This window comes from Podarcis filfolensis (assembly GCF_964270895.1).
Source record: "Podarcis filfolensis genome assembly, chromosome: 9".
NCBI lineage: Eukaryota > Metazoa > Chordata > Lepidosauria > Squamata > Lacertidae > Podarcis > Podarcis filfolensis.
The window spans coordinates 72,139,657-72,161,469 of NC_139610.1; the positions used below are offsets into that span (position 1 = coordinate 72,139,657).

Consider the following 21,813-nt stretch of genomic DNA (forward strand, 5'->3'; position numbering starts at 1 on the left):
GGTCAACAACAAAATGAGGAGAAATAAAGCTACTCCGGAATCTAACATGATAGATATTTATGATAGATTGTTTCTGTACCAGACTGGCTCATCCCTGCCCCAAAACACTGTTTGCGAAATAAAATAATTCATCAAAGATGTCAAGTCTATTTCACAAGCTACCAAAAGACCGTAGAGTATCATCACCTTGGGGTGGGGTCGAATCACTTTTTCTAATTTGGTGCAGGGAACTTAGTAAATGCAAGAGGTATTAAGTTGTCTGGGCTTTTGGTATCAGAAATATTGTAACAGCACTGAGTACCTTTGGGTGAAATCCAATGCAGTCATACTTACGCCCACTGATTTCAGTGGGTCTACTCTGAGTAAGACTATGTTGACCATCGCCCTTTGTAAATAAAACTATGGGGAAAGGACTATCACTTGACCCATAAGCTTGCAATAAAAAAAAACTTTGGCACAAGAGAAAATGAAGATTCATGCGACGTGACCTTAGAACAGGCATAGGCAAACTCGGCCCTCCAGATGTTTTGGGACTACAACTCCCATCATCCCTAGCTAAGAGGACCAGTGGTCAGGGATGATGGGAGTTGTAGTCCCAAAACATCTGGAGGGCCGGGTTTGCCTATGCCTGCCTTAGAAGGTTGCCATCTACTCAAGATCGTTTTTGCTCTTAATAGAGGAAATTGTTTCACACCCTCCCTTCCAGCACAGTCTGTTCATGTTCCACCTGAGAGCAGAATTTAGCTGGCGGCATTGATGGGCTGCAACAATCGACATGAAAGAGACTTGGGCTGACACTGTGCCTTTTGTTTAACGATTCAACGGCAGCAGACGCTGAATTACTAAGACTCTACGGTGTTGAATCCTGAACCTTCTGTGCCCCTGGTGCTTATTTTTTTTAGCCTGACATACGGCCTAAGCAGAAGCCGGTGAGAGAAGGGCTGGGCATCTGACCAGTCCAAAAAATAAAAGATTTTTTTTCTGTCCATTCAGCCAGCCAAATCATATAACTGTAGAGTCGGAAGGGCCCCGAAGGTCATCTACCCCAACCCCCTACAACGCAGGAATCTCAAAAAGAATCATAGTATTTTATCAAATCATATGTTTTCTTTTTTTAAAAAAACCACAAAAAATTAGCATTATGACATCAACCAAAAATAAAATTATCAAGAGGTTTGAGTGTCAGTTACAAACCAAAAGGCAGATAGCAGTTATTGTGCAGCGATACTGCTATTTCCTTTTTTTAAAAAAAGCAATTATTTTATTACAGATTAATAGTTGTGGTTTTTTGTTGAAAGACACGTAACCATTTATTTTATTAGCTCCTTACAGAGTCCCCATTTTAAACTCGCAACAGCCCTGAAAAATAATATAGGCTAAGGCAGCCCAAGCATCACCCAAGGAGCATCTTATCCTAGCTCACTATCCTATTTGTTAATTGACATTAGGGGAAAGTTCTCTGCTTTGGACGAAACCGGGCTTCACTCAAACGAGGATATTCATGAAGAAGCCTGCCTGCAGCGGGAAGGCAATTATTCCCAGCTTCATAAATTCTGGTTTACTAAACCGAGAATGATTGTCGCAACTGAGACAGTGACGTTTTGAGGCAGCAGAATTTTTCAGCAGAGGGCCAGTCCACTGTCCCTCAGATCTTGTGGGGGGCCGGACTATATTTTGAAGAAAAAATGAACGAATTCCTATGCCCCACAAATAACCCAGAGATGCACTTTAAATAAAAGGACACATTCTACTCATGCAAAAACATGCTGATTCCTGGACCGTCCGCGGTCCGGATTTAGAAGGTGATTGGGCCAGATTTGGCCCCTGGGCCTTAGTTTGCCTACCCATGTTTTGGGGGATACCTGATAATATTGGACCGCAGTCAAATAACAAGTGGGTTGGCTGACCATCCAATTAACACTATCCAGCTGACACATTGGCTGAAATGCCATTACTAACTGGGAGTCACTTTGATCAGATTCTTAAGTATCTTTGCTTTTAGGAACTTGGCTTCTTCCTAACGAGCCATAGTCCTTCATCTAAATGGGGGTCTTTGGCCTCATGTCCTGTGCCTATCTAATAATTCCACCTCCCTCAGCTGACGTGCCGTGACCCTTTCTCTGACGCATATGAATTTCACCTGGAAAAAGAAGCCTTCTGAGCCCTGAACTCTTTGGGGTGAAGTCAGCAAAGTCAAGACTCAAGGTAGACCCATGGAAATTGCAACTTAGTCTAATCAGGTGTCTGCCATAGCTGGATCCAACCTTTTGTATGCACACACATTTCACCTGGAAAAAGCAGCTTTCTGAGCCCTGAACTCTTTGGGGCAAAGTCAGCCAAGTCAAGATGCAAGGTAAAGGTAAAGGGACCCCTGACAATTAGATCCAGTCGTGGCCGACTCTGAGGTTGTGGCGCTCATCTTGCTTTAGTGGCCGAGGGAGCCGGCGTACAGCTTCCAAGTCATGTGGCCAGCGTGACTAAGCTGCTTCTGGCAAACCAGAGCAGCGCACGGAAACGCCGTTTACTTTCCCGCCGGAGCGGTACCTATTTATCTACTTGCACTTTTGACATGTTTTTGAACTGCTAGGTTGGCAGGAGCAAGGACCGAGCAACGGGAGCTCACCCCGTGGCAGGGATTTGAACCGCCAACCTTCTGATCGCCAAGTCCTAGGCTCTGTGGTTTAACCCACAGCGCTACCCGCGTCCCTTTAAGACGCAAGGCAGACCTATGGAAATTGCAACTCGGTCTAATCAGGTGTCTGCCATAGCTGGATCCAACCTTTTGTATCTATTCAAGAGAAGCACCTGCAACTATCCCTCAAGCCGGTCATTGCACTCCAGCCTGGCCAAACTTACCTCTTCTTCGGTCATGCCTTCATCCTCTCCCTCTTCTTCCACCACAAAACTCTCCTTCAGCTTCAGGTATTCCTCATATTCCCGCTTCTCCTCTTCCTCTTTCGCCTTCTTCTTTTCTTCTTCCTGGAAAGTGAGGGAAGACAGAACTGCATTATTTAATGGCGCATTGTTATATTTTTGCAAAGTGCTTCCTGCCGCCTGGACCCACCTCAGGACGGCTTACGGGCAGCCAGTCACTTGCGAGACATCCTTTATATTAGTAGTGTTATACTTCTTTATATCCTGCCTTTCCCCCAGACCCTGGGACTCGAGGCGGCTCACACAAATTCAAACGCCGCAGATCCAAATTTTAAAAAGCCCCAAACTTGTAAAAGGTAACAGTCGGAAACCAATTAAGCAGAATTTAAAACAATGCAGATTATAAAACCTTGGTGGTAACAAGTGACTAATCTAACTAACAGCAGTAGTCATAATGAATCAAACGGATTGCTGTAAAACAGGGGTCAGCAAACCTTTTCAGCAGGGGGCCAGTCCACTGTCCCTCAGACCTTGTGGGGGTCCGGAATATATTTTGAAAAACAAATATATGAACAAATTCCTATGCCCCACAAATAACCCAGAGATGCATTTTAAATAAAAGCACACATTCTACTCATGTAAAAACACCAGGCAGGCCCCACAAATAACCCAGAGATGCATTTTTAATAAAAGGACACATTCTACTCATGTAAAAACACGCTGATTCCCGGACCGTCCGTGGGCCGGATTGAGAAGGTGATTGGGCCGGATCTGGCCCCCGGGCCTTAGTTTGCCTACCCATGCTGTAAAACAACAGGAAATCAACCAACTGCCAATGCCAGTGTTAGATCAAAACTCGCTTTAACTGTATTCGAGGGATTTCTGTAATAGAGAAGATCGCCTGATATATAATACAGGAGAAAAGGTTGTGAACGAAAACACTGTGGAGGTATGGGTGGGAAGTCAATATATGAAGCTGTTTAATTTGAAGTCAGTTTGTAAAAAAATGGAAATTCAATAAAAATTATATATATATTTTTAAAAGAACTTGGAGGAAACCTGTTTTCGATTTCCAGTAATGGGTCAGTAAGGGAAAGGGCTCAAAAAAGGAAAGCAATGCAGTCGAAAGGGCCGTGGCAGACGGTCTTGGGTTCAATTTTCAACATCTGCGGGTGGTGCTAGGAAAGACTTTCTGCCTGAAACCTTGGAGAGCCATGACTGGTCAGCGTGAGCAGGACCAAACTAGATGGACCAAGGATCTGACTTGATTTAAGGCAGCTCCCTGGGATTTCTCGTCGACACGACTCCTGCTTACCTTGCTAAGGGGATAGCGTTCCAGTTCCCCAGGAGGAGAGGCAGGTGGTGGAGACAGTTCCAGAGAACCCTCCTCTGTTTCGAACTCTTCATTTTAGCAAGCTGCCTCTTGAGAAGTTCTGTTTCTAGAACTGCTCACCTCCATGCGCTGGCTTAGACCAAAAGGGAAACCAACGGTCTTATAGACAAAACAGCACTGCCAATTTGCATGAGGCCGTCTCTAATCATTCGCAGAGAAGAGGAAGTCCCCACCCCTCAAGCCAAGGTGTCACTTTCCACCCCCCAGTTATCAGATTTGACCACGATTTGGTGCAACAGTGCAAGTTAATTTCTGAAATCCACAAAGATGCAACCTCTGTTCCAATAGCACAACCAAGCTCTAAAATCATAGAATTGTAGAGTTGGAAGGGATCCCAAGGATCAAATATTACAGCCCCCTACAATGCAGGAATCTCAGCTAAAACATCCATGACAGATGGCCATCCAACCTCATCTTAGAAGCCCCCCATGAAGGCGAGTCTACCACATCCCTTCCACTGTCAAACAGCTCTTACCATCAGAAAGTTCTATCTGATATTTAGTTGGAATCTCCTTTCTTGTAATTTCAGCCATTGGTTCAAGCCCTACTCCTCCAGAGCAGCAGAAAACAAGCTTGTTCCCTCTTCCATTTGACAGCCCCTGAGATATTTGAAGATGGCTATCATATCTCCTCTCAGTCTCCTCTTTTCCAGGCTAAACAGACCCAACTCCCTCAACTGTTCCTCATAAGGCTTGGTTTCCAGACCCTGGATCATCTTGGTTTCCCTTTTTGTGGGGGAACATGAGAAAATTATTTAATAATAATAATAATAATAATAATAATAATAATAATAATAATAAATTTTATTTATACCCCGCCCTCCCCGGCCAGAGCCAGGCTCAGGGCGGCTAACACCAGTAAAATTACAGTAAAAACATAATAGGGAAAAAACCACCAATTTAAAATACAGGTTAAAATGCAATTTAAAATGCAGCCTCATTTTAAAAGTAGCCCATAGATCAAAACCATAAGGGGAGGGAAACATAAGGGTCAGACTGAGTCCAAACCAAAGGCCCGGCGGAACAGCTCTGTCTTGCAGGCCCTGCGGAAAGATGTCAAGTCCCGCAGGGCCCTGGTCTCTTGTGACAGAGCGTTCCACCAAGTTGGGGCCAGTACTGAAAAGGCCCTGGCCCTAGTGGAGACCCATCTAACCACCTTGCGACCTGGGACCTCCAAAATGTTGTCATTTGTGGACAGCATACTGCTTAATGCCAAAACAGGTTTCTAAAAAAGATTGCAAGCTGTAAAAACCAGTTACACAAACATTTAAGCACCCGCAATTATAACATGCAGTGAATCCCACTGCAACAGACAAAAGATGGAGATCTTGCAGCCCTGCAGTTGCTTCCATACTCTGGCACCCACCATCCCTGACGAGATCCATTGGCCATGCTGGCTGGCACTGATGGAAGTTTAACACTACCTTAGGGCCACAGCAAGTTTCCCATCCCTGCAATTAAATGTAAAGGTAAAGGGATCCCTGACCGTTAGGTTCAGTCGCGGACAACTCTGGGGTTGTGACGCTCATCTCACCTTATTGGCCGAGGGAGCCGGCGTACAGCTTCCGGGTCATGTGGCCAGCATGACTAAGGTGCTTCTGGTGAACTAGAGCAGTGCACAGAAACGCCATTCACCTTCCCGCTGGAGCAGTACCTATTTATCTATTTGCACTTTGACGTTCTTTTGAACTCCTAGGTTGGCAGGAGCAGGGACCGAGCAACAGGAGCTCACCCCTTCACGGGGATTCGAACTGCCAACCTTCTGATCAGCAAGCCCTAGGCTCTGTGGTTTAAATTTAGGTGGCAATTAAAACAGGAGAGCCAGGTCAGTAAATCGAGGGGATGCCGGCATAATTCGTTAAGAGCCTTTATTCTCCTTTCAAACCAATAAGCTGCACTCAAATGTTATTGATATAAAATTGGGTTTGCATGTAAAAAAACAAAACCCGGGGAGTGTGTATAACACAAGGGAGGCTTTTCGGCGGCAGCACATCGCAAGGAGCTGAAGCTCTGCAACGTGAGATATTTGCTCTCGCTGATCAGGTGTCCGTGGTAAACCATTTCCTCCAACAAAAAAACTCCACGGGCGAAAGGGAAATTCCCAGGGCTGCTGCATGCTGAAGCAACGGGCGGTTGTGGGGTGGAAGCATCTATCGGGGCCGCTGGGGATTTTGAGAGGAAACAAAGCAATTTAAAAATATACATTTTGGTTTTTTCAAATGCCAGAAAAGACTTGTGGAAAAGAGTGCGTGAGAGTGTGCATGAATGCTCAAAATCAGCGCTCCCCTTCCCCTCTAATAGTCTGAACAAGAAAATGCAAGAATAATGGAAGCCCAGGCTAGAAAATGAATGCAAAATAATTACTCCCGGCTAGTTTTTATCAGCCACGAGGGCAGAGGGCACAGATTGCTGCCCAGTCTGAACCATGCCCTCCTGTTCATGCCCTTGAGCCATGCTAATTGAAACTTAATCGACACAACAGAACTAGGCAGAGCTCTGGACGCCTCTTGAGATTCATCGACCGCAACAGGAGACTCAAGGTCTTGGTGGAGCCAAGTGATTTTATCTCCAAAATGCTTTGCAAAGAAGTCACAGCGAGCCACCGTTGGTAACTGTGGGCAAAAGGGCCCACGCCACCCAGAAAAATTCTGCTAAGTGGCATTTCTTTGTTGCATTGCCTTCCCTGCCATGGAGCAGGCGCGATATTGAGCACTCCCCATTGTTTGACTGCATTCGTCTAGTTTTTCTGCAATTGTGTCTAAGCTGTCCCCCGGCTTGTTTCATTGCCCTGAGCTCCGGTATATGCTAAGACATATGGGACGCGGGTGGCGCTGTGGTCTAAACCACTTAGCTTCTTGGGCTTGCCGATCAGAAGGTCAGCGGTTCAAATCCCCGCAATGGAGTGAGCTCCCATTGCTCTGTCCCAGCTCCTACCAACCTAGCATTTCCAAAGCACACCAGTGCAAGTAGATAAATAGGTACTGCTGGGGTGGGAAGGTAAACAACATTTCTGTGTGCTCTGGTTTCTGTCATGGTGTTCCTTTGCACCAGAAGCGGTTTAGTCATGCTGGCCACATGACCCGGAAAGCTGTTTGTGGACAAACGATGGCTCTCTTGGCCTGAAAGCGAGATGAGCGCCGCAACCCCAGAGTCGCCTTTGACTGGACTTAAACGTCCAGGGGTCCTTTACCTTTACGCATGTGGGCCCTAGGACACAAGAGAGGACACTTGCAGTGATCGTATCAATAGCCCAAGCTGCCTGTAAGTCAGCTGGATCCATCAACCTCTGAGGGTGGGCCATATAATAATATATAATAATAAATTTTATTTATACCCTGCTCTCCCTGGCCAGAGCCAGGCTCAGAGCAGCTAACACCAGTAAAATTACAGTAAAAACATAATAGGGAAAAAAACCCCAATTTAAAATACAGGTTAAAATGCAGCCTCATTTTAAAAGTAGCCCATAGATCAAAACCATAAGGGGAGGGAAACGTAAGGGTCAGACTGAGTCCAAACCAAAGGCCCGGCGGAACAGCTCTGTCTTGCAGGCCCTGCAGAAAGATATCAAATCCCACAGGGCCCTAGTCTCTTGTGACAGAGCGTTCCACCAAGTCGGGGCCAGTACTGAAAAGGCCCTGGCCCTACTGGAGACCAATCTAACCACCTTGCAAATTGGGACCTCCAAAATGTTGTCATTTGTGGACCTTAAGGTCCTCCGCGAGGCATACCAGGAGAGGCGGTCCCGCAGGTACGAGGGTCCTAGGCCGATATGTGTGTCGGCCCCCTTTTGCAATGGAGGGAAAGGTGCTGAACACCTAAATCTCACCAGGAAATGATCCAGCCATGACAAGTGACTGATGCAACCCCCACCCCACCCCCCACTTTCAGATTATCTTCTGAATAATCTCGAGATCCAGAGTGTGGCCTGCCACATGAGTCAGGCCAGTGACATGTTGGGACCACCACCTTGGGACGGACACTGAAGCCCCTAAGAACCAACACTGGGAGTCCTCAACACCATCTCTGTCAGCTCAGGAAGCGATACTGCTGGGCAGAGGGGCAGGAGGCAAACCAGCAGAATCCCTAATCTGTCCCAATTACCCTACGCCAAATGCAACAGGAAGTGGACAGGAATCCTGGAGAGAGAGAGAGAGGATTTCAATGGTCATAAAAACTCCCTGTTCGCCACCCTCAAGTCTGTTCTGATGCTGGACAGAGCACCCAGTTGGGCATAGCTAGGCAAGACCAATTATTCCCTGCTCATCCACCCAGGTCTTGTTAATACAGACCAGGGCAGCCTCCTCATCCACAATCAAATTATGGATAAGGGAGGTCTTATTCAAGACCGACCTGGTGTTCATAAGAGGCAGTCGTAGACTGGAGGACAGGCAGATGGGACGACCCCAATTCCTCTCCCCAATGGAGACCCTCACCTCCCACACCATACTTTCCTTTACCCAGAACCACTATGTTTCAATGCAATTCAAATTGCCATACGATAAAACACAATATAGAGGAATAAAAGAAGCAGCCATACATTTGCAGTTAAAAACAGGGCATTAAAATTGCTACAACAGGCAGGAAAATCATTAAGTAGTCGGCCAAGGCCTTCGACTCTTTTCAGGTGGTTTGTGGTGGGAAGAGGAGAGTGAAGTTTGGGAACCACTGGCCTGATTTATTTATTTTTAAAGCAAGAAACAAGTTTCGAATGGTTAAGCAAACTCAACCAACGTATGAAAACCAAAACTTCTCTTTGACACTTCTATTGGCCAGCCTCTCCCTTCTCTATTTTGGAATCAGCAAGGAATCTAATTTTTGCATTGCAAACAGACAACTGTTCGTTAAAGGCTTTTGCAAACGTGAACAAAGAAAGAAGAACCTGGAAATGCTTTAGTTTTGCTTGGTAACAGGGTATTTCCTCCATGCTTTGAGGAAGTTAAGAAAATAGTCTGAGAATAAGCAATGCAAAGCTCAGCTTGAAGCAAGAGATTCCTGAGATCTCCCGTGGAAACTCAGGCAAAGCAAACCGGTTTTCCGCATGGAAGTTTTCTGCACCTTATTACCAGTTGCAAACAGATCGAGTTATCTCTCCATTCCTTATGCGATTTGCACCCTGCTGACTTATCCGTTAAGTCGCCAGCTTAGCAGTAAATAGCGGGTTTTGCTCGCAGAATGTCCCAGGTTGACGCAATCTTTATTTATTTGGATCATTTCTATACTGCTTCACCAACAGACAGCACTGGGCTTAGAGAGCACAAGAAGTCAGCAGGAATGACCACCAGTCCCACCCAGATTGGGCAGAGGTCAGGGATGATGGGAGTTATAGTCTAACAACATCGGGCAAGTGTCAGCTTGGCCACCACTGGCTTTGAAGAGCCGCCTGCCCGATCCCATGTGTTCGTGTACACTTGCACCGAGGGCACCCTCTTGCACACACTATGCTGTCCTGTAAGATATAATGATGACACAACATTGATGGCAGAAAGTGAGGAGGAATTCAAGAACCTTTTAATGAGGGTGAAAGAGGAGAGCGCAAGCTATGGTCTGAAGTGCAACATCCAAAAAACGAAGATCATGGCCACTGGGCCCATCACCTCCTGGCAAATATAAGGGGAAGAAATGGAGGCAGTGAGAGATTTTACTTTCTTGGGCTCCATAATCACTGCAGATGGTGACAGCAGCCACAAAATTAAAAGACGCCTGCTTCTTGGGTGAAAAGCGATGACAAACCTAGACAGCATCTTAAAAAGCAGAGACATCACCTTGCCAACAAAGGTTCGTATAGTTAAAGCTATGGTTTTCCCAGTAGTGATGTATGGAAGTGAGAGCTGGACCATAAAGAAGGCTGATCGCCAAAGAATTGATTTTTTTGAATGATGGTGCTGGAAGAGACTCTTGAGAGTCCCATGGACTGCAAGAAGATCAAACCGATCCATTCTGAAGGAAATCAGCCCTGAGTGCTCACTGGAAGGACAGATCCTGAAGCTGAGGCTCCAAGACTTTGGCCACCTCATGAGAAGAGAAGACTCCCTGGAAAAGACCCTGATGCTGGGAAAGATGGAAGGCACAAGGAGAAGGGGACGACAGAGGACGAGATGGTGGGACAGTGTTCTCGAAGCTACCAACATGAGTTTGACCAAACTGCGGGAGGCAGTGGAAGACAGGAGTGCCTGGCGTGCTCTGGTCCAGGGGGTCACAAAGAGTCGAACACGACTAAACGACTAAACAACAACAACAACAACAACAACAAATATACTGAATCCATGAAATATGGCTGGTGCTGCAGCTGTTGTCTCGCCAGGGGTGGAGGTTGAGAGACTAAGGGGAAGGCTGCCTGCCCGTGCAGGACATGAAGAACAAGGGGTGTGGGGGGAGGTCTGTAGCTCAGTGGCAAAGAATCCATAGGCATGCAGAAGGTCCTGAGTTCAACCCCCAGCGTCTGAAGATGGGGCTGGAAGACCCTTACCTGAAACCCTGGAGAGCTGCTGCCAGTCCGTGCAGACAATACTAACTAGACCAAAGGCCTTACTCCTGTGTGTGTGTATCTCAGCTCTGTGCAAGCCTTAAGCGCCCAAATTTCCTGTGCCAATACTGCTTGGCATTACTCAACGTCTATGCAATTCTTGTTTTTTCTCTCTCTCTCTATATGTGTGTATGTACAGTGGTACCTCAGGTTAAGTACTTAATTCGTTCTGGAGGTCCGTACTTAACCTGAAACTGTTCTTAACCTGAAGCACCACTTTAGCTAATGGGGCCGCCTGCTGCTGCCACACCGCCGGAGCACAATTTCTGTTCTCATCCTGAAGCAAAGTTCTTAACCTGAAGCACTATTTCTGGGTTAGCGGAGTCTGTAACCTGAAGCGTATGTAACCTGAGGTACCACTGTACGTATAAACACATACAGTCGTACCTTGGAAACTGAACGGAATCCATTCCGGAAGTCCATTCGACTTCCAAAACGTTTGAAAACCAAATTGCGGCTTCTGATTGGCTGCAGGAAGCTCCTGCAGCCAATCAGAAGCCGCAGAAGCCCCATCGGACGTTCGGGTTCCAAAAGAACGTTCTCTAACCAGAACAATCACTTCCGGGTTTGCAGCATTTAGGAGCCAAAACGTTCCAGGGCATTTGGGATCCAAGGTACGACTGTATAATATATATGTGGGTGGGTGTACAGACACCCACACATGAAATTTAAGGTGTCTTGTGGCACAGAGGCAAAGATTGAGCTGATAGCAGGAAGTGCCCAATACAATCGCACCTCGCTCATAAACCCGCCAGACAATTTCACACAACCCACTCTTTCTCAGCTCCCCCCCCCGCTCCCATTTGCAATGTGAGAGTAAGAAGGATCTTAGGATCTTCTGCAGGCGCGAAGCATTTTGAGGGTATTACGAAACCTCCGTAACTGCATGCATTTATATAACTTGATGAAGAAACGGTGGCCTGAATATGCTCCTGCGCGCGCGCTCTCTCTCCCCCTGATCCCTTTTATCTTGTGCGTCATTTCTATTAAGATTGTGAGCCTGCGTGTCGCTTTTCAATCAAGCACCTAAAAAAACCTTAAGGTGTTCTACAAAGAACAACAGCATCAACAACAGCAACCCTTTTTTAGTGTCTCCCAACTTATGAAGTACCGGTCAGGCTGTAAGTATACAAAATTTCTGAAGAAGTGACTGGGACCTGGACCAGGACTAAGGGGGCCTATGTAGTCCAACCTCTTGGTCTTACGATTAACAGCCGGATCCCTGTGGGAAGGCCCACAAACAGGACCCGGGTGCAACAGAACTCTCATGCTTCTGCGTCTTCCACTTGTGTAGGTGCTCCAGAGAAGTGGCAGAGCACAGCCATTGGAACTAGTAGCTAGCATCCGACCCAGACTCTGTGTTCATCCTCTGAGTCCCTTCTCCGTGTGCCTCCTCTGCGAGAGGTCAGGAGGGTGGCAACACGAGAACGGGGCCTTTTTTGCAGTGGCTCCCCGTTTGTGGGATGCTCTCCCCAGGGAGGCTCGCCTGGCGCCTTCATTTAGGTGCCAGGCGAAAGTGTTCCTCTTTAACCAGGCCTTGGGCTGATTAATATTCTACTGCCTTTTAAATGTGTTTTTGGGAGGGGGTATTGTTTTGTTGTTTCTGTTTTAACTACTTATTTGTGCTTTTACCTTGTATTTTTATCTTGTGAGCTGCCCTGAAATCTTACGATGAAGGGCGGCACATCATCACCATCATTTGTCCAATCCTCTTTCAAAGCCATCCAAGTTGGGGACAATCACCAATTAAAATTATGACACATATCGCAGTACAATCACATCTTAGGTGTGTGATTTCAACCATGTACAGCTGAAAGCTGTGTGATGGCCTGGGACTCGGGCTTGGACTCAGAACCAGAGGAGGCTCAGTCCGCACCAGATCCTTTGCCTCAGGCGGCATCTGGACCAAGTCTGGGGCCTGATCCTGAAGAGCCCCAGTCTGCACAGGTTCCCCTGCAACAAGCACCAGCTGGGCCAAGTCAGGGGCCTGAGCCTGCCCTGGCTCCAGATGCGGGGATGACCTTGTTGCCTTCAGCTGGGCCATCACTTACAGCTGCTCCACTACCGGTTGGGTCAGGGGAGGCTGAGGCGGCCTCTGGGTCTAGTAACCCACCGACGTCTCCCGAGCTGCAGAGACCGAGGTCTGAGCGAAGGAGAGACCCTTGCAGGACTCTTGCAGTACTCGCAGGAGGAGTGCTCGCCTTCGGGCGAAACAGGGAGGTTAGTCGCCGGGGGATCAGGACCGGCAGGTACCCCGACAAAGATAAAAGGCTGTCGGACCCCGCCCCAGGTTGCCGGAGCAACATTCCTGTATGCTAGATCCTGCCTGAGATCCTGTACTTGTCCTTGCCTGGTTACCTGCCTCGTGTCCTGCCTTGGCCCTGCCGGACTGACTCCTCGCGGAACCCTTGGATTTGGGACCGCACCTGGACTGCGTTGCTTGGGTTAACCCCCAGGCCCAGCACAAGCTGGCTGAAAGTGCACAAGTTAAATCCAAGCTAGGGGAAAAGCTTAAAGGTTCAGCCCGCCGGCTCTAGGATGCTCTCACGAGGCCATCTGAAATCTCACGAGATCTTGCGACTGAGCAGACATGGACTTGAGACGCTCTGCACTGTAAATGTTTTTGTACAGATAATAAAGCCTGGAAAGGACCAGTGGGAGTCTTGCCTGTTTGCTCTCGAGGAACCACGCCGGCACATAACAAATCACATCTTAGGTGTGTGAATTCAACCATGTGCAGCTGAAAGTGCACAAGTTAAATCCAAACTGGGGAAAAAGCTCAGCCCGCCGGCTCTAGGATGCTCTTGCAAGGCCATCTGAATTCTCACGAGATCTTGTGTGAGCGTCCCTGGCCTTCAGGAGCTGGCATGCTGAGTGGTCTCGCCATCGATCACCCCACAAGCAAGGCAGAGACCTCAAAAGCTTTGCACCAGCAGTGCGGGGCATTCTTTCTCTCTCCCCTTCGCCTGCTAGCCAAGGGTTTGGGACTATGCAATTTCCATGGATACATGGAACCCTTGGAACTTAACCCCTGCGTAAGAGGCATTGTATATTTATATTTTTGCCTTTTCTCCGGGAAGCTCCTGGTGGCGTACCAGCATGTCCCAGGCAGCCTGCTCCCTGGTGGTTTATTTTCTGATGTCTTTGCACCAGGTCCCCACATGGGACGTTTCTGAATTCAGAGCACACCCGTCTCAAATCCCAATCCTTTCGCCCCTACCTGCTTCTCCTCCTCCAGGCGCAGCCGCTCGTCCTCTTTGCGCCGCTCCTCCTCTCGCTTCTGCTCAAGCTTCTTCCGTTCCTCCCGTTCCGCATCTTCGGCCTTTGGAAATTGGGGAGCAGGGAGAAAAAGCGAGTGTTATTCTCTGGCAGGTTTGCAGGCTAAATCCACCTACCTGATACCTAACCACCTATCACACGTACACACACATGTATGTAGGGCATGTGACCCAAGTACATCAGACAGGAGTGGGGAGGGAACCTTTCTCAGTCCAGGGGCCAGATTCCCTTCTGAGTAACCTCCAAGGGCCGCATTCCATCGGTGGGCGGGGCCAGAGGCAAAAGGAGGCGGAGCCACAAACGTAAATGTGACCTTTGTGCAGAAGGCTGGTCTGTAGGCACACTCAAACAGCCTCCATCCCAGCCAGAGACATGGCCGGAGTCCAAGGACACATTGCAGGCCGGCAAAACCACTTGGCGAGACGAGCAGGGCTTATGATGTGTGTGTCTGTGGCTTTGAAGGCCAGGGGAGAAGGTCTGGGGGTCCACGCCCAGCCCTTGCTTCTCGAACCTTGACCAGAAGATCATCTCCCCCCATATCAACCTTCTCAGTTGGTCCTTGTAATCAGAAAGCCCTCTTAGTGGAGCCACCTCTGGGTGCTGCCTAGGTGTTCACCCACCCCAGGGCCTTCTCTGTCATGGCCCTATCCCCTTGCCAAAGTACCTCTGCCCCCCTCTTAATTTAATTTTATTTTTTGCATTTATATCCCACCATTCCTCCAAGGAGCTCAAAGTTGGTGCACATGGTTCCCTTCCTCCCCATTTCACCCTCACAACAAGGCAGGTGAGGCTGCAAGACTGTCGCTGGCCCAAAGGCAGTTTTTTTACCATTGTAACATGGGCTAAGTTCTGCACACACTCATTTCCTTTCATTTCCAGGGGAAATGAGACTTGGTGCTGACCGTCAGACAAGGGCTTTTCCCACCCGCCTTGCCTTCAGAACAGAGTTGCTGCCACGGGCCTTATGTCTGTCTTTTATGAACCGAGTGGAAGACTATGAGTCATGGAGGTGGGGAGAGAGAGAATGTGAATTCAGCAGCGCTTCGTTCGTTTTTGGTTGCTAGTTTGCTAATGCTGCAAACATTGTTTCATGGGTTATTTGTGCTGTGATGCTTTGCAAGACTTATAATACGACTTTTGCTGTGGTTGTGCTTCTTTTTTTCAGTTGTCTTGTTAATGGCATTTTAGATAAAGTGATTGTTTTAGTGATGTCCCGTAATGGTTTAACTGAGGATTTGTTAATAATTCTAGATGACATGTTGAAACTGTGGTGTCCTATTAGGCTATTGTTATTCATCTTTTGCGACACACTTTGTGACTCGTGTTGAGTGAAAAGCGACATAGAAATAAATGCATCTAAAGGCAGCCCTGTATGGGGAAGTTTTCCATGTTTAATTTTTTATTGTGCTTTCATATTTTGCTGGAAGCAGCCCAGAGTTGCTGGGGCAACTCAATCAGATGGGCAGTATATACCGTATTTTTTGCTCTATAAGACTCACTTTTTCCCTCCTAAAACATAAGGGGAAATGTGTGTGCGTCTTATGGAGCGAATGCAGGCTGCACAGCTATCCCAGAAGCCAGAACAGCAAGAGGGACCACTGCTTTCACTGCGCAGCGATCCCTCTTGCTGTTCTGGCTTCTGAGATTCAGAAATTTTTTTTTTCTTGTTTTCCTCCTCCAAAAACTAGGTGCGTCTTGTGGTCTGGTGCGTCTTATAGAGCGAAAAATACGGTAATTAAAAGAAGAAGAAGAAGAGGAGGAGGAAGTTACTAGCCCAGAGATGGAAGGAAGAGACAACCCTGACCAGAGTGGAATGGCAAATAAAGTTGATGGTCTATGCCGAAATGGCAAAATTAACTGGGAAGCTCAGGGATCAAGAAGACAAGAAATTTTAAAAAGAATGGGAAATGTTTATAATGTATATACAGAATCATTGTAAACAGGTCAAAACATTAGCAGGATTTTAAATACACTTGTAATGCAATAGAACGTATAATCTAGGAAGATGAAAACTTGGAGAAGTACTGATATGCAGTTGAAAATAGAATCAATAGGACCCATGGAAGGTTCGGGGGAAAGTCAGGAGATTCAGAGCAATATTGATATTTGGATTTTGTATTGTTTTGTGTTGTATGCTTATATTTTGGAAAAACAAATAAAATTTATTTATTTCAAAATAATAATAATAAATGAAACGAAACGAAACGAAACACACTCACAAACCTCTCTCTATCCCCCATCCAGACAAGTATCACATTCCAGCCAGGCAAAAGCAGTTGGGGTGCAAATAAAGGCTTGTGAGGTGTATGCCTTGGAGGGAGTCAAGCAAACCAGGTCCATGAAGGGGGAATACTGCAGGGCTGCGATTGGCCTGCAAGCCTGAAGTTCCTTATCCCTACTTTGCAAACTCTGGAGAATACTCACCTCCCGCTGAGCCTTCCTGGCTTGTTTCTCCTCTAGCTTCCGCTGTTTCTTTGCTCCAACCTTCCCAGAAAACTGAGATTCAGCCGCTTCGGCTCCATCGTTCTCCTCTGCATAAGGATATTAAATGATTAAGAAGAGAAAATGAAAAAGTAACGAGAGAGAGCCCATTATCAAAGGGATCGCACAACAGGGGGCCAACTTGGCTGGCTCCTACCTGTCGTTCAGGAAACTTCTTAAGTCTTTCCTGGGGGCTGGGACGTGATGCTATTCATGCGCGAAAGATTCTGATTTTAGGCTATTTATATAGGGTAGTTATAAATTGTTCATCTGTTTCGCTGAATATTTATTGCCGGCTCCTTAGAGAACCTTTGAATGGGTTGGAGGGGAATCTATCTTAACACAAAAAATATTGGCGTTAGGGCTGGGCGATACCTGGTTTTTGACATCATGATGTATCACCAGGTAAACATTGCAAAAAATAACAATATGGCATGATGTCTGAAATAAGGATGGGGCTATGCAGAGGCCTTCACGGTTTCCCCTGCACCATGATTTCTGCATAGTGCACACACGCACATCATGATACGCGATATATTGCAGGGTCAGAAATTATGAAACCCCTATCACAATATGGACTTCAAACTGGTTTTGGATATTGATGTATCACCCAACCCTAATCAGATGATGGACAGAGAGAATGACCTGAATGAGGAGGCAAAGATTAAGGACGCCAAGAAACGATAACTCTTGAACATACTTGGCAATTGGGAAGAGGGCAGCAAGGCTTAACTAATAACACTTTACTCCTTATCAGTTGTGAGCTGGTTGTAGAGTGGGAGACCTGGAAAAGAAGGCTGGCTGCATTGGGAGGAGTCTGAACCCGGTTCATAACAGGTTGCAGCTTCCCAAACTAGTGGGGTTCATATTCTGAACCCCCAGTTCTGAAATATGCCCGCATCACTATAGGAAACCTGTCCTGTTGCGACGACTACTGGCGTCCAATGAGCCTGGTTCTGTGTTCTTGTTTCTGTTCAGAGATTCTGGCATTTGCAACACAAGGCCAAAAGAGACCCTAAGGCGATGTGTGGCTTAAGTGTGTGTGTGTGTTGGGGTGTGTGTGTATTTGCTCCTGAACGAAGGGTGCATTCAAGTGTGATCCTGACTCTTGCAGGGTCCGTGTATGAGGAACTCTCACCCTTACTGTTGCCACTCTCATCAGATGACCCCACAACACAATCAAAAAGTTAGGCTGCCACTTACTCCCAGATGAGATCTTGGTGTAACACTAAACTGTGGTTTAACATCCACAAGCCTTCTCTGTCTTTTCTCCTCCCACAGAACAGCTGCGAGGAGGAGGATGGAAGCGCCTGCTTCCGTTTTCAACTAACCAACGTTTGCTACATCCGAACCAGGATCTGAAGTTAGCATTAACCATGGTTTATCCAGCTGTAAACCATGGTTTATGCAAGGTTCAAAGTTTGACAAGCTGCTGCCTGGGGACGGGGTGGTGGGAAGCTTCCAGTCTCCTTGTTGCAACCGCAAGGGAGGAGCGTACAAGCCCAAAGCTAAATTATGTAGCTACAGGTGGGGAAGTGAACTTCCAGATGTTGTGGATTCAACTCCCATCAGCCTCAGCAGGCATGGTCAGTGACCAAGGATGATGGAAACTGCACTCCAAAAATATCAGGAGAGACACAGGTTTCCCATACGTGCATAATAATAATAATAATTATTATTTTATTATTTATACCCCGCCCATCTGGCTGTGTTTCCTCAGCCACTCTGGACGGCTCCCAACAGAACACTAAAGACAGACTAAAACTTCAAACGTTAAAAACTTCCCTAAACAACTGTTCCTTATGAACTAGGTCAAAATATTTTTCACTTTGCGACGTGTCTGACAATATCGAGCAGCCATGGTCAAAAAGCAGGGAGCCAACGTATGGCATTGGCCTGGTCAGCGGGCAAGTGACTCAAGCCTAATGTAGCCTCGACTCAATCCCCAGTGGTGAACTCCTTCGCTGAACTGAAAGATTCAACACAAGCAGCGCCGTGCCTCCGAGATTACTTCAATGGGTTTGGTAATTTGACAGAAATTATAAGCAGCCTGGCCTGAAAACATCAAAAGCGCTTTTTTCTTATTTCACTCTTTTTGAAATGCCTTTGCACTTCAAAGAGTTCCACCCCAAGTTGAAAAGTTCAGAGCTGTCAATTTGCCATCTGTGCGCCGCTAAAACGCAATCGTGAATTCAGCAGGCGAACGGATCGTGCAGATCAAAGACGAGGCTCTGCCACTTTCAAAGTGGGAAAGCACAGTCCCCTTTCAAAGAGGGAAGGCAAGCTTGCACGCTTTTTATGTGCTACCAATTTCACAGCAAAGAAAGCACCTTCCGTTCCAGCGGTTGTGCAAGTTCCCACCAACAGAACTGTTCCAGGCTGCGTGGCAAGCTGGCTGCAGTGGCAAGGACTTCTCAGTGTGGAGTTATCAACATAACCAATGGCTCCTGATCTACATTAACCCATGACTCCCTCCCCTAGGAACTTCTCTTACTGACTCTATGTATATGCTGGGAGCCACCATCTCCCATCTCTGGAGCAGGGAAATCTTTTTTTCCAGCCCGAGGGCCGCAATTCCATTGGAGGAACATTCCGGGGGCCACATGGCAGGGTGAAGGAAGGAATATGTGCTTTTAAAGCCCTGAACAGCCTTGGTCCAGTATACCTGAAGGAGCATCTCCACCTCCATCGTTCTGCCCGGATGCTGAGGTCCAGCTCCGAGGGCCTTCTGGCGGTTCCCTCACTACGAGAAGCCAAGTTACAGGGAACCAGGCAGAGGGCCTTCTCGGTAGTGGCGCCCGCCCTGTGGAACGCCCTCCCATCAGATGTCAAAGAGAAAAATAATTACCAAACTTTTAGAAGACATCTGAAGGCAGCCTTGTTTAGGGAAGCTTTTAATGTTTAATAGGTTATTTTATTTTAGTGTTCTGTTGGAAGTCGCCCAGAGTGGCTGGGGAAACCCAGCCAGATGGGCGGGGTATAAATAATAAATAATAATTTAAAATGTACCTTTCTACGGTAGGCTATTTTGAACACACTTTCCCATGCACCCTCTCTATCTTCCACCCAGAGAAACAAGAAGCATGGCCAGGGCTCAAGGGCACTTTCCAGCCAGGCAAAAACACCCAAGGAGGATGCGAGGCAAAGCAGGTGAGGGAGCGCGGCCTGGGGAAGAGGGTGTGGCTGAGGCATGTGGCCTGGGGAGAACTGCAAGATCCATTTCCTATCCCACATTCAAACTCCGGCATAGATTATCGCCTGCTACACATTTGTGGCCAAACCAGAAAATGGCCCCAGTGCTATGTGGAAGCTGCCTGTTTTTAGATGATCTATCATGTTTGGTGGACGTGCCCAAAGGTTAAGGCTTACTGGGAAATGATCTATAATGAACTGAAGAAGGTATTTAAATTTACCTTTCCTAAGAAACCAGAGGCCTTCCTTTTGGGCATAGTCGGCCAATTGGTGCCAAAGAAAGACAGAACATTTTTTATGTACGCAACAACAGCAGCAAGAATACTTCTCGCTAAATATTGGAAGACACAAGATTTGCCCACCGTGGAAGAATGGCAGATGCAAGTGATAGACTATATGGAGATGGCAGAAATGACCGGCAGAATCCAAGACCTGGGAGAAGAGTTGATGGAAGAGGACTGGAAAAAGTTCAAGGATTATCTACAGAAATATAGTAAATTGTTTGAATGTTAGAATGATGTGGGATGTAAAGGTAACACGGCATTTGGGACATGGTTAAAAGAGGTATGAAAAAAAAGGGTCTAAAAAAGAGGGGAAATTAGAGATATAACAAGTGGGAGTACACAATTATAAATGAGATGTGAAAGAGGGTTAGAATTTGCTGAATTTGACGGAATAAAGAGGAACACAAAAAAGGGAGATGTGAGGAGGTCAGGAAAGAGGGATATAGAACCTTGAAATTTAAAAGTGGATTCTTTTTCTTTTTCTTGTTTTTTATTAAGTGTGTATTTTTTGTTTTTTGTGTTGATATGTTTTTGTTTGATTTTTATGTGTTGTAAAATCCTAATAAACATTTATTAAAAAAAAAAGATGATCTATCATGAATCTGGAGGTGATATTCCTAGAATACTGATAGCTGTCAGCTGGCTCAGCTGCTTCTGTATTCCAGATTTAGTGCTGTTTGCAATTTTACTGGCATAATAGTAATAATAATAATAATAATAATAACAACAACAACAACAATAATAATAGATTTTGTAATAATTGTTTGCAATTTTACTGGCATAGTAGTAGTAGTAGCAGTAATAATAATAATAATAAATTTTATTTATACCCCGCCCTCCCCGGCCAGAGCCGGGCTCAGGGCAGCTAACACCAGTAAAATTACAATAAAAACGTAATAGGAAAACACACACACACACAAAAACCAACCAATTTAAAATACAGGTTAAAATGCAATTTAAAATGCAGCCTCACTGTAAAAGTAGCTCATAGACCAAAACCATAACTGTAGGGAAACATAAGGGTCAGACTGGGTCCAAACCAAAGGCCAGGCGGAACAGCTCTGTCTTGCAGGCCCTGTGGATAGATGTCAAGTCCCGCAGGGACCTAGTCTCTTGTGACAGAGTGTTCCACCAAGTCGGGGCCAGTACTGAAAAGGCCCTGGCCCTAGTTGAGACCAATCTAACCACCATGTGACATGGGACCTCCAAAATGTTGTCATTTGTGGACCTTAAGGTCCTCCACGGGGCATACCAGGAGAGATGGTCCTGTAGGTACATGGGTCCTAGGCCGCATAGTAAAACAGTGAGCACGTAATGTTAAACCAAATCATGGTTTAGTGTGAACAACCAAGCATGCGCAGACGCAACGGTGGAAATCGCAGCCGCTGCCACGCTACCCAGAGCTGAGCCACGGTTTGGGCTTAAGTGTTATGTCCAAACTTGGGTTCATGCAAACCACAAGCCTGCATTTAGATGTTCATGGTAAGCCAAACCATGGCTTTAGTCTCAGCAGAATGGCAACACAAGGGGAAGAGCAAAGAGGCTGCAATTTCTGCTCTGAGTACTCCGACCTTTGCTTGTTTGCACTTGGTCACGATTTGACTTGGCGTTAGCGTCCAATCTGGATCACTGTACAGTGGTACCTCAGGTTACTTACGCTTCAGGTTACAGACTCCATTAACCCAGAAATAGTGCTTCAGGTTAAGAACTTTGCTTCAGGATGAGAACAGAAACCGGTGGTGCGGCGGTAGCAGGAGGCCCCATTAGCTAATGTGGTGCTTCAGGTTA

General features: G+C 46.7%; 1 protein-coding gene across 1 annotated transcript in view; it reads right to left on the reverse strand.

The window, feature by feature from the left end:
- Nucleotides 1–21,813, reverse strand: part of DDRGK1 (DDRGK domain containing 1) — a 37,272-nt gene that overhangs the window by 8,969 nt on the left and 6,490 nt on the right. The window contains exons 3-5 of the mRNA XM_083571816.1: nt 16,493–16,599; nt 14,010–14,111; nt 2,857–2,979 (exon numbers count right to left, since the gene is read on the reverse strand). Of these exons, the coding sequence (XP_083427942.1) occupies nt 2,857–2,979; nt 14,010–14,111; nt 16,493–16,599 (332 nt within the window). The remainder of the gene's footprint in view (nt 1–2,856; nt 2,980–14,009; nt 14,112–16,492; nt 16,600–21,813) is intronic.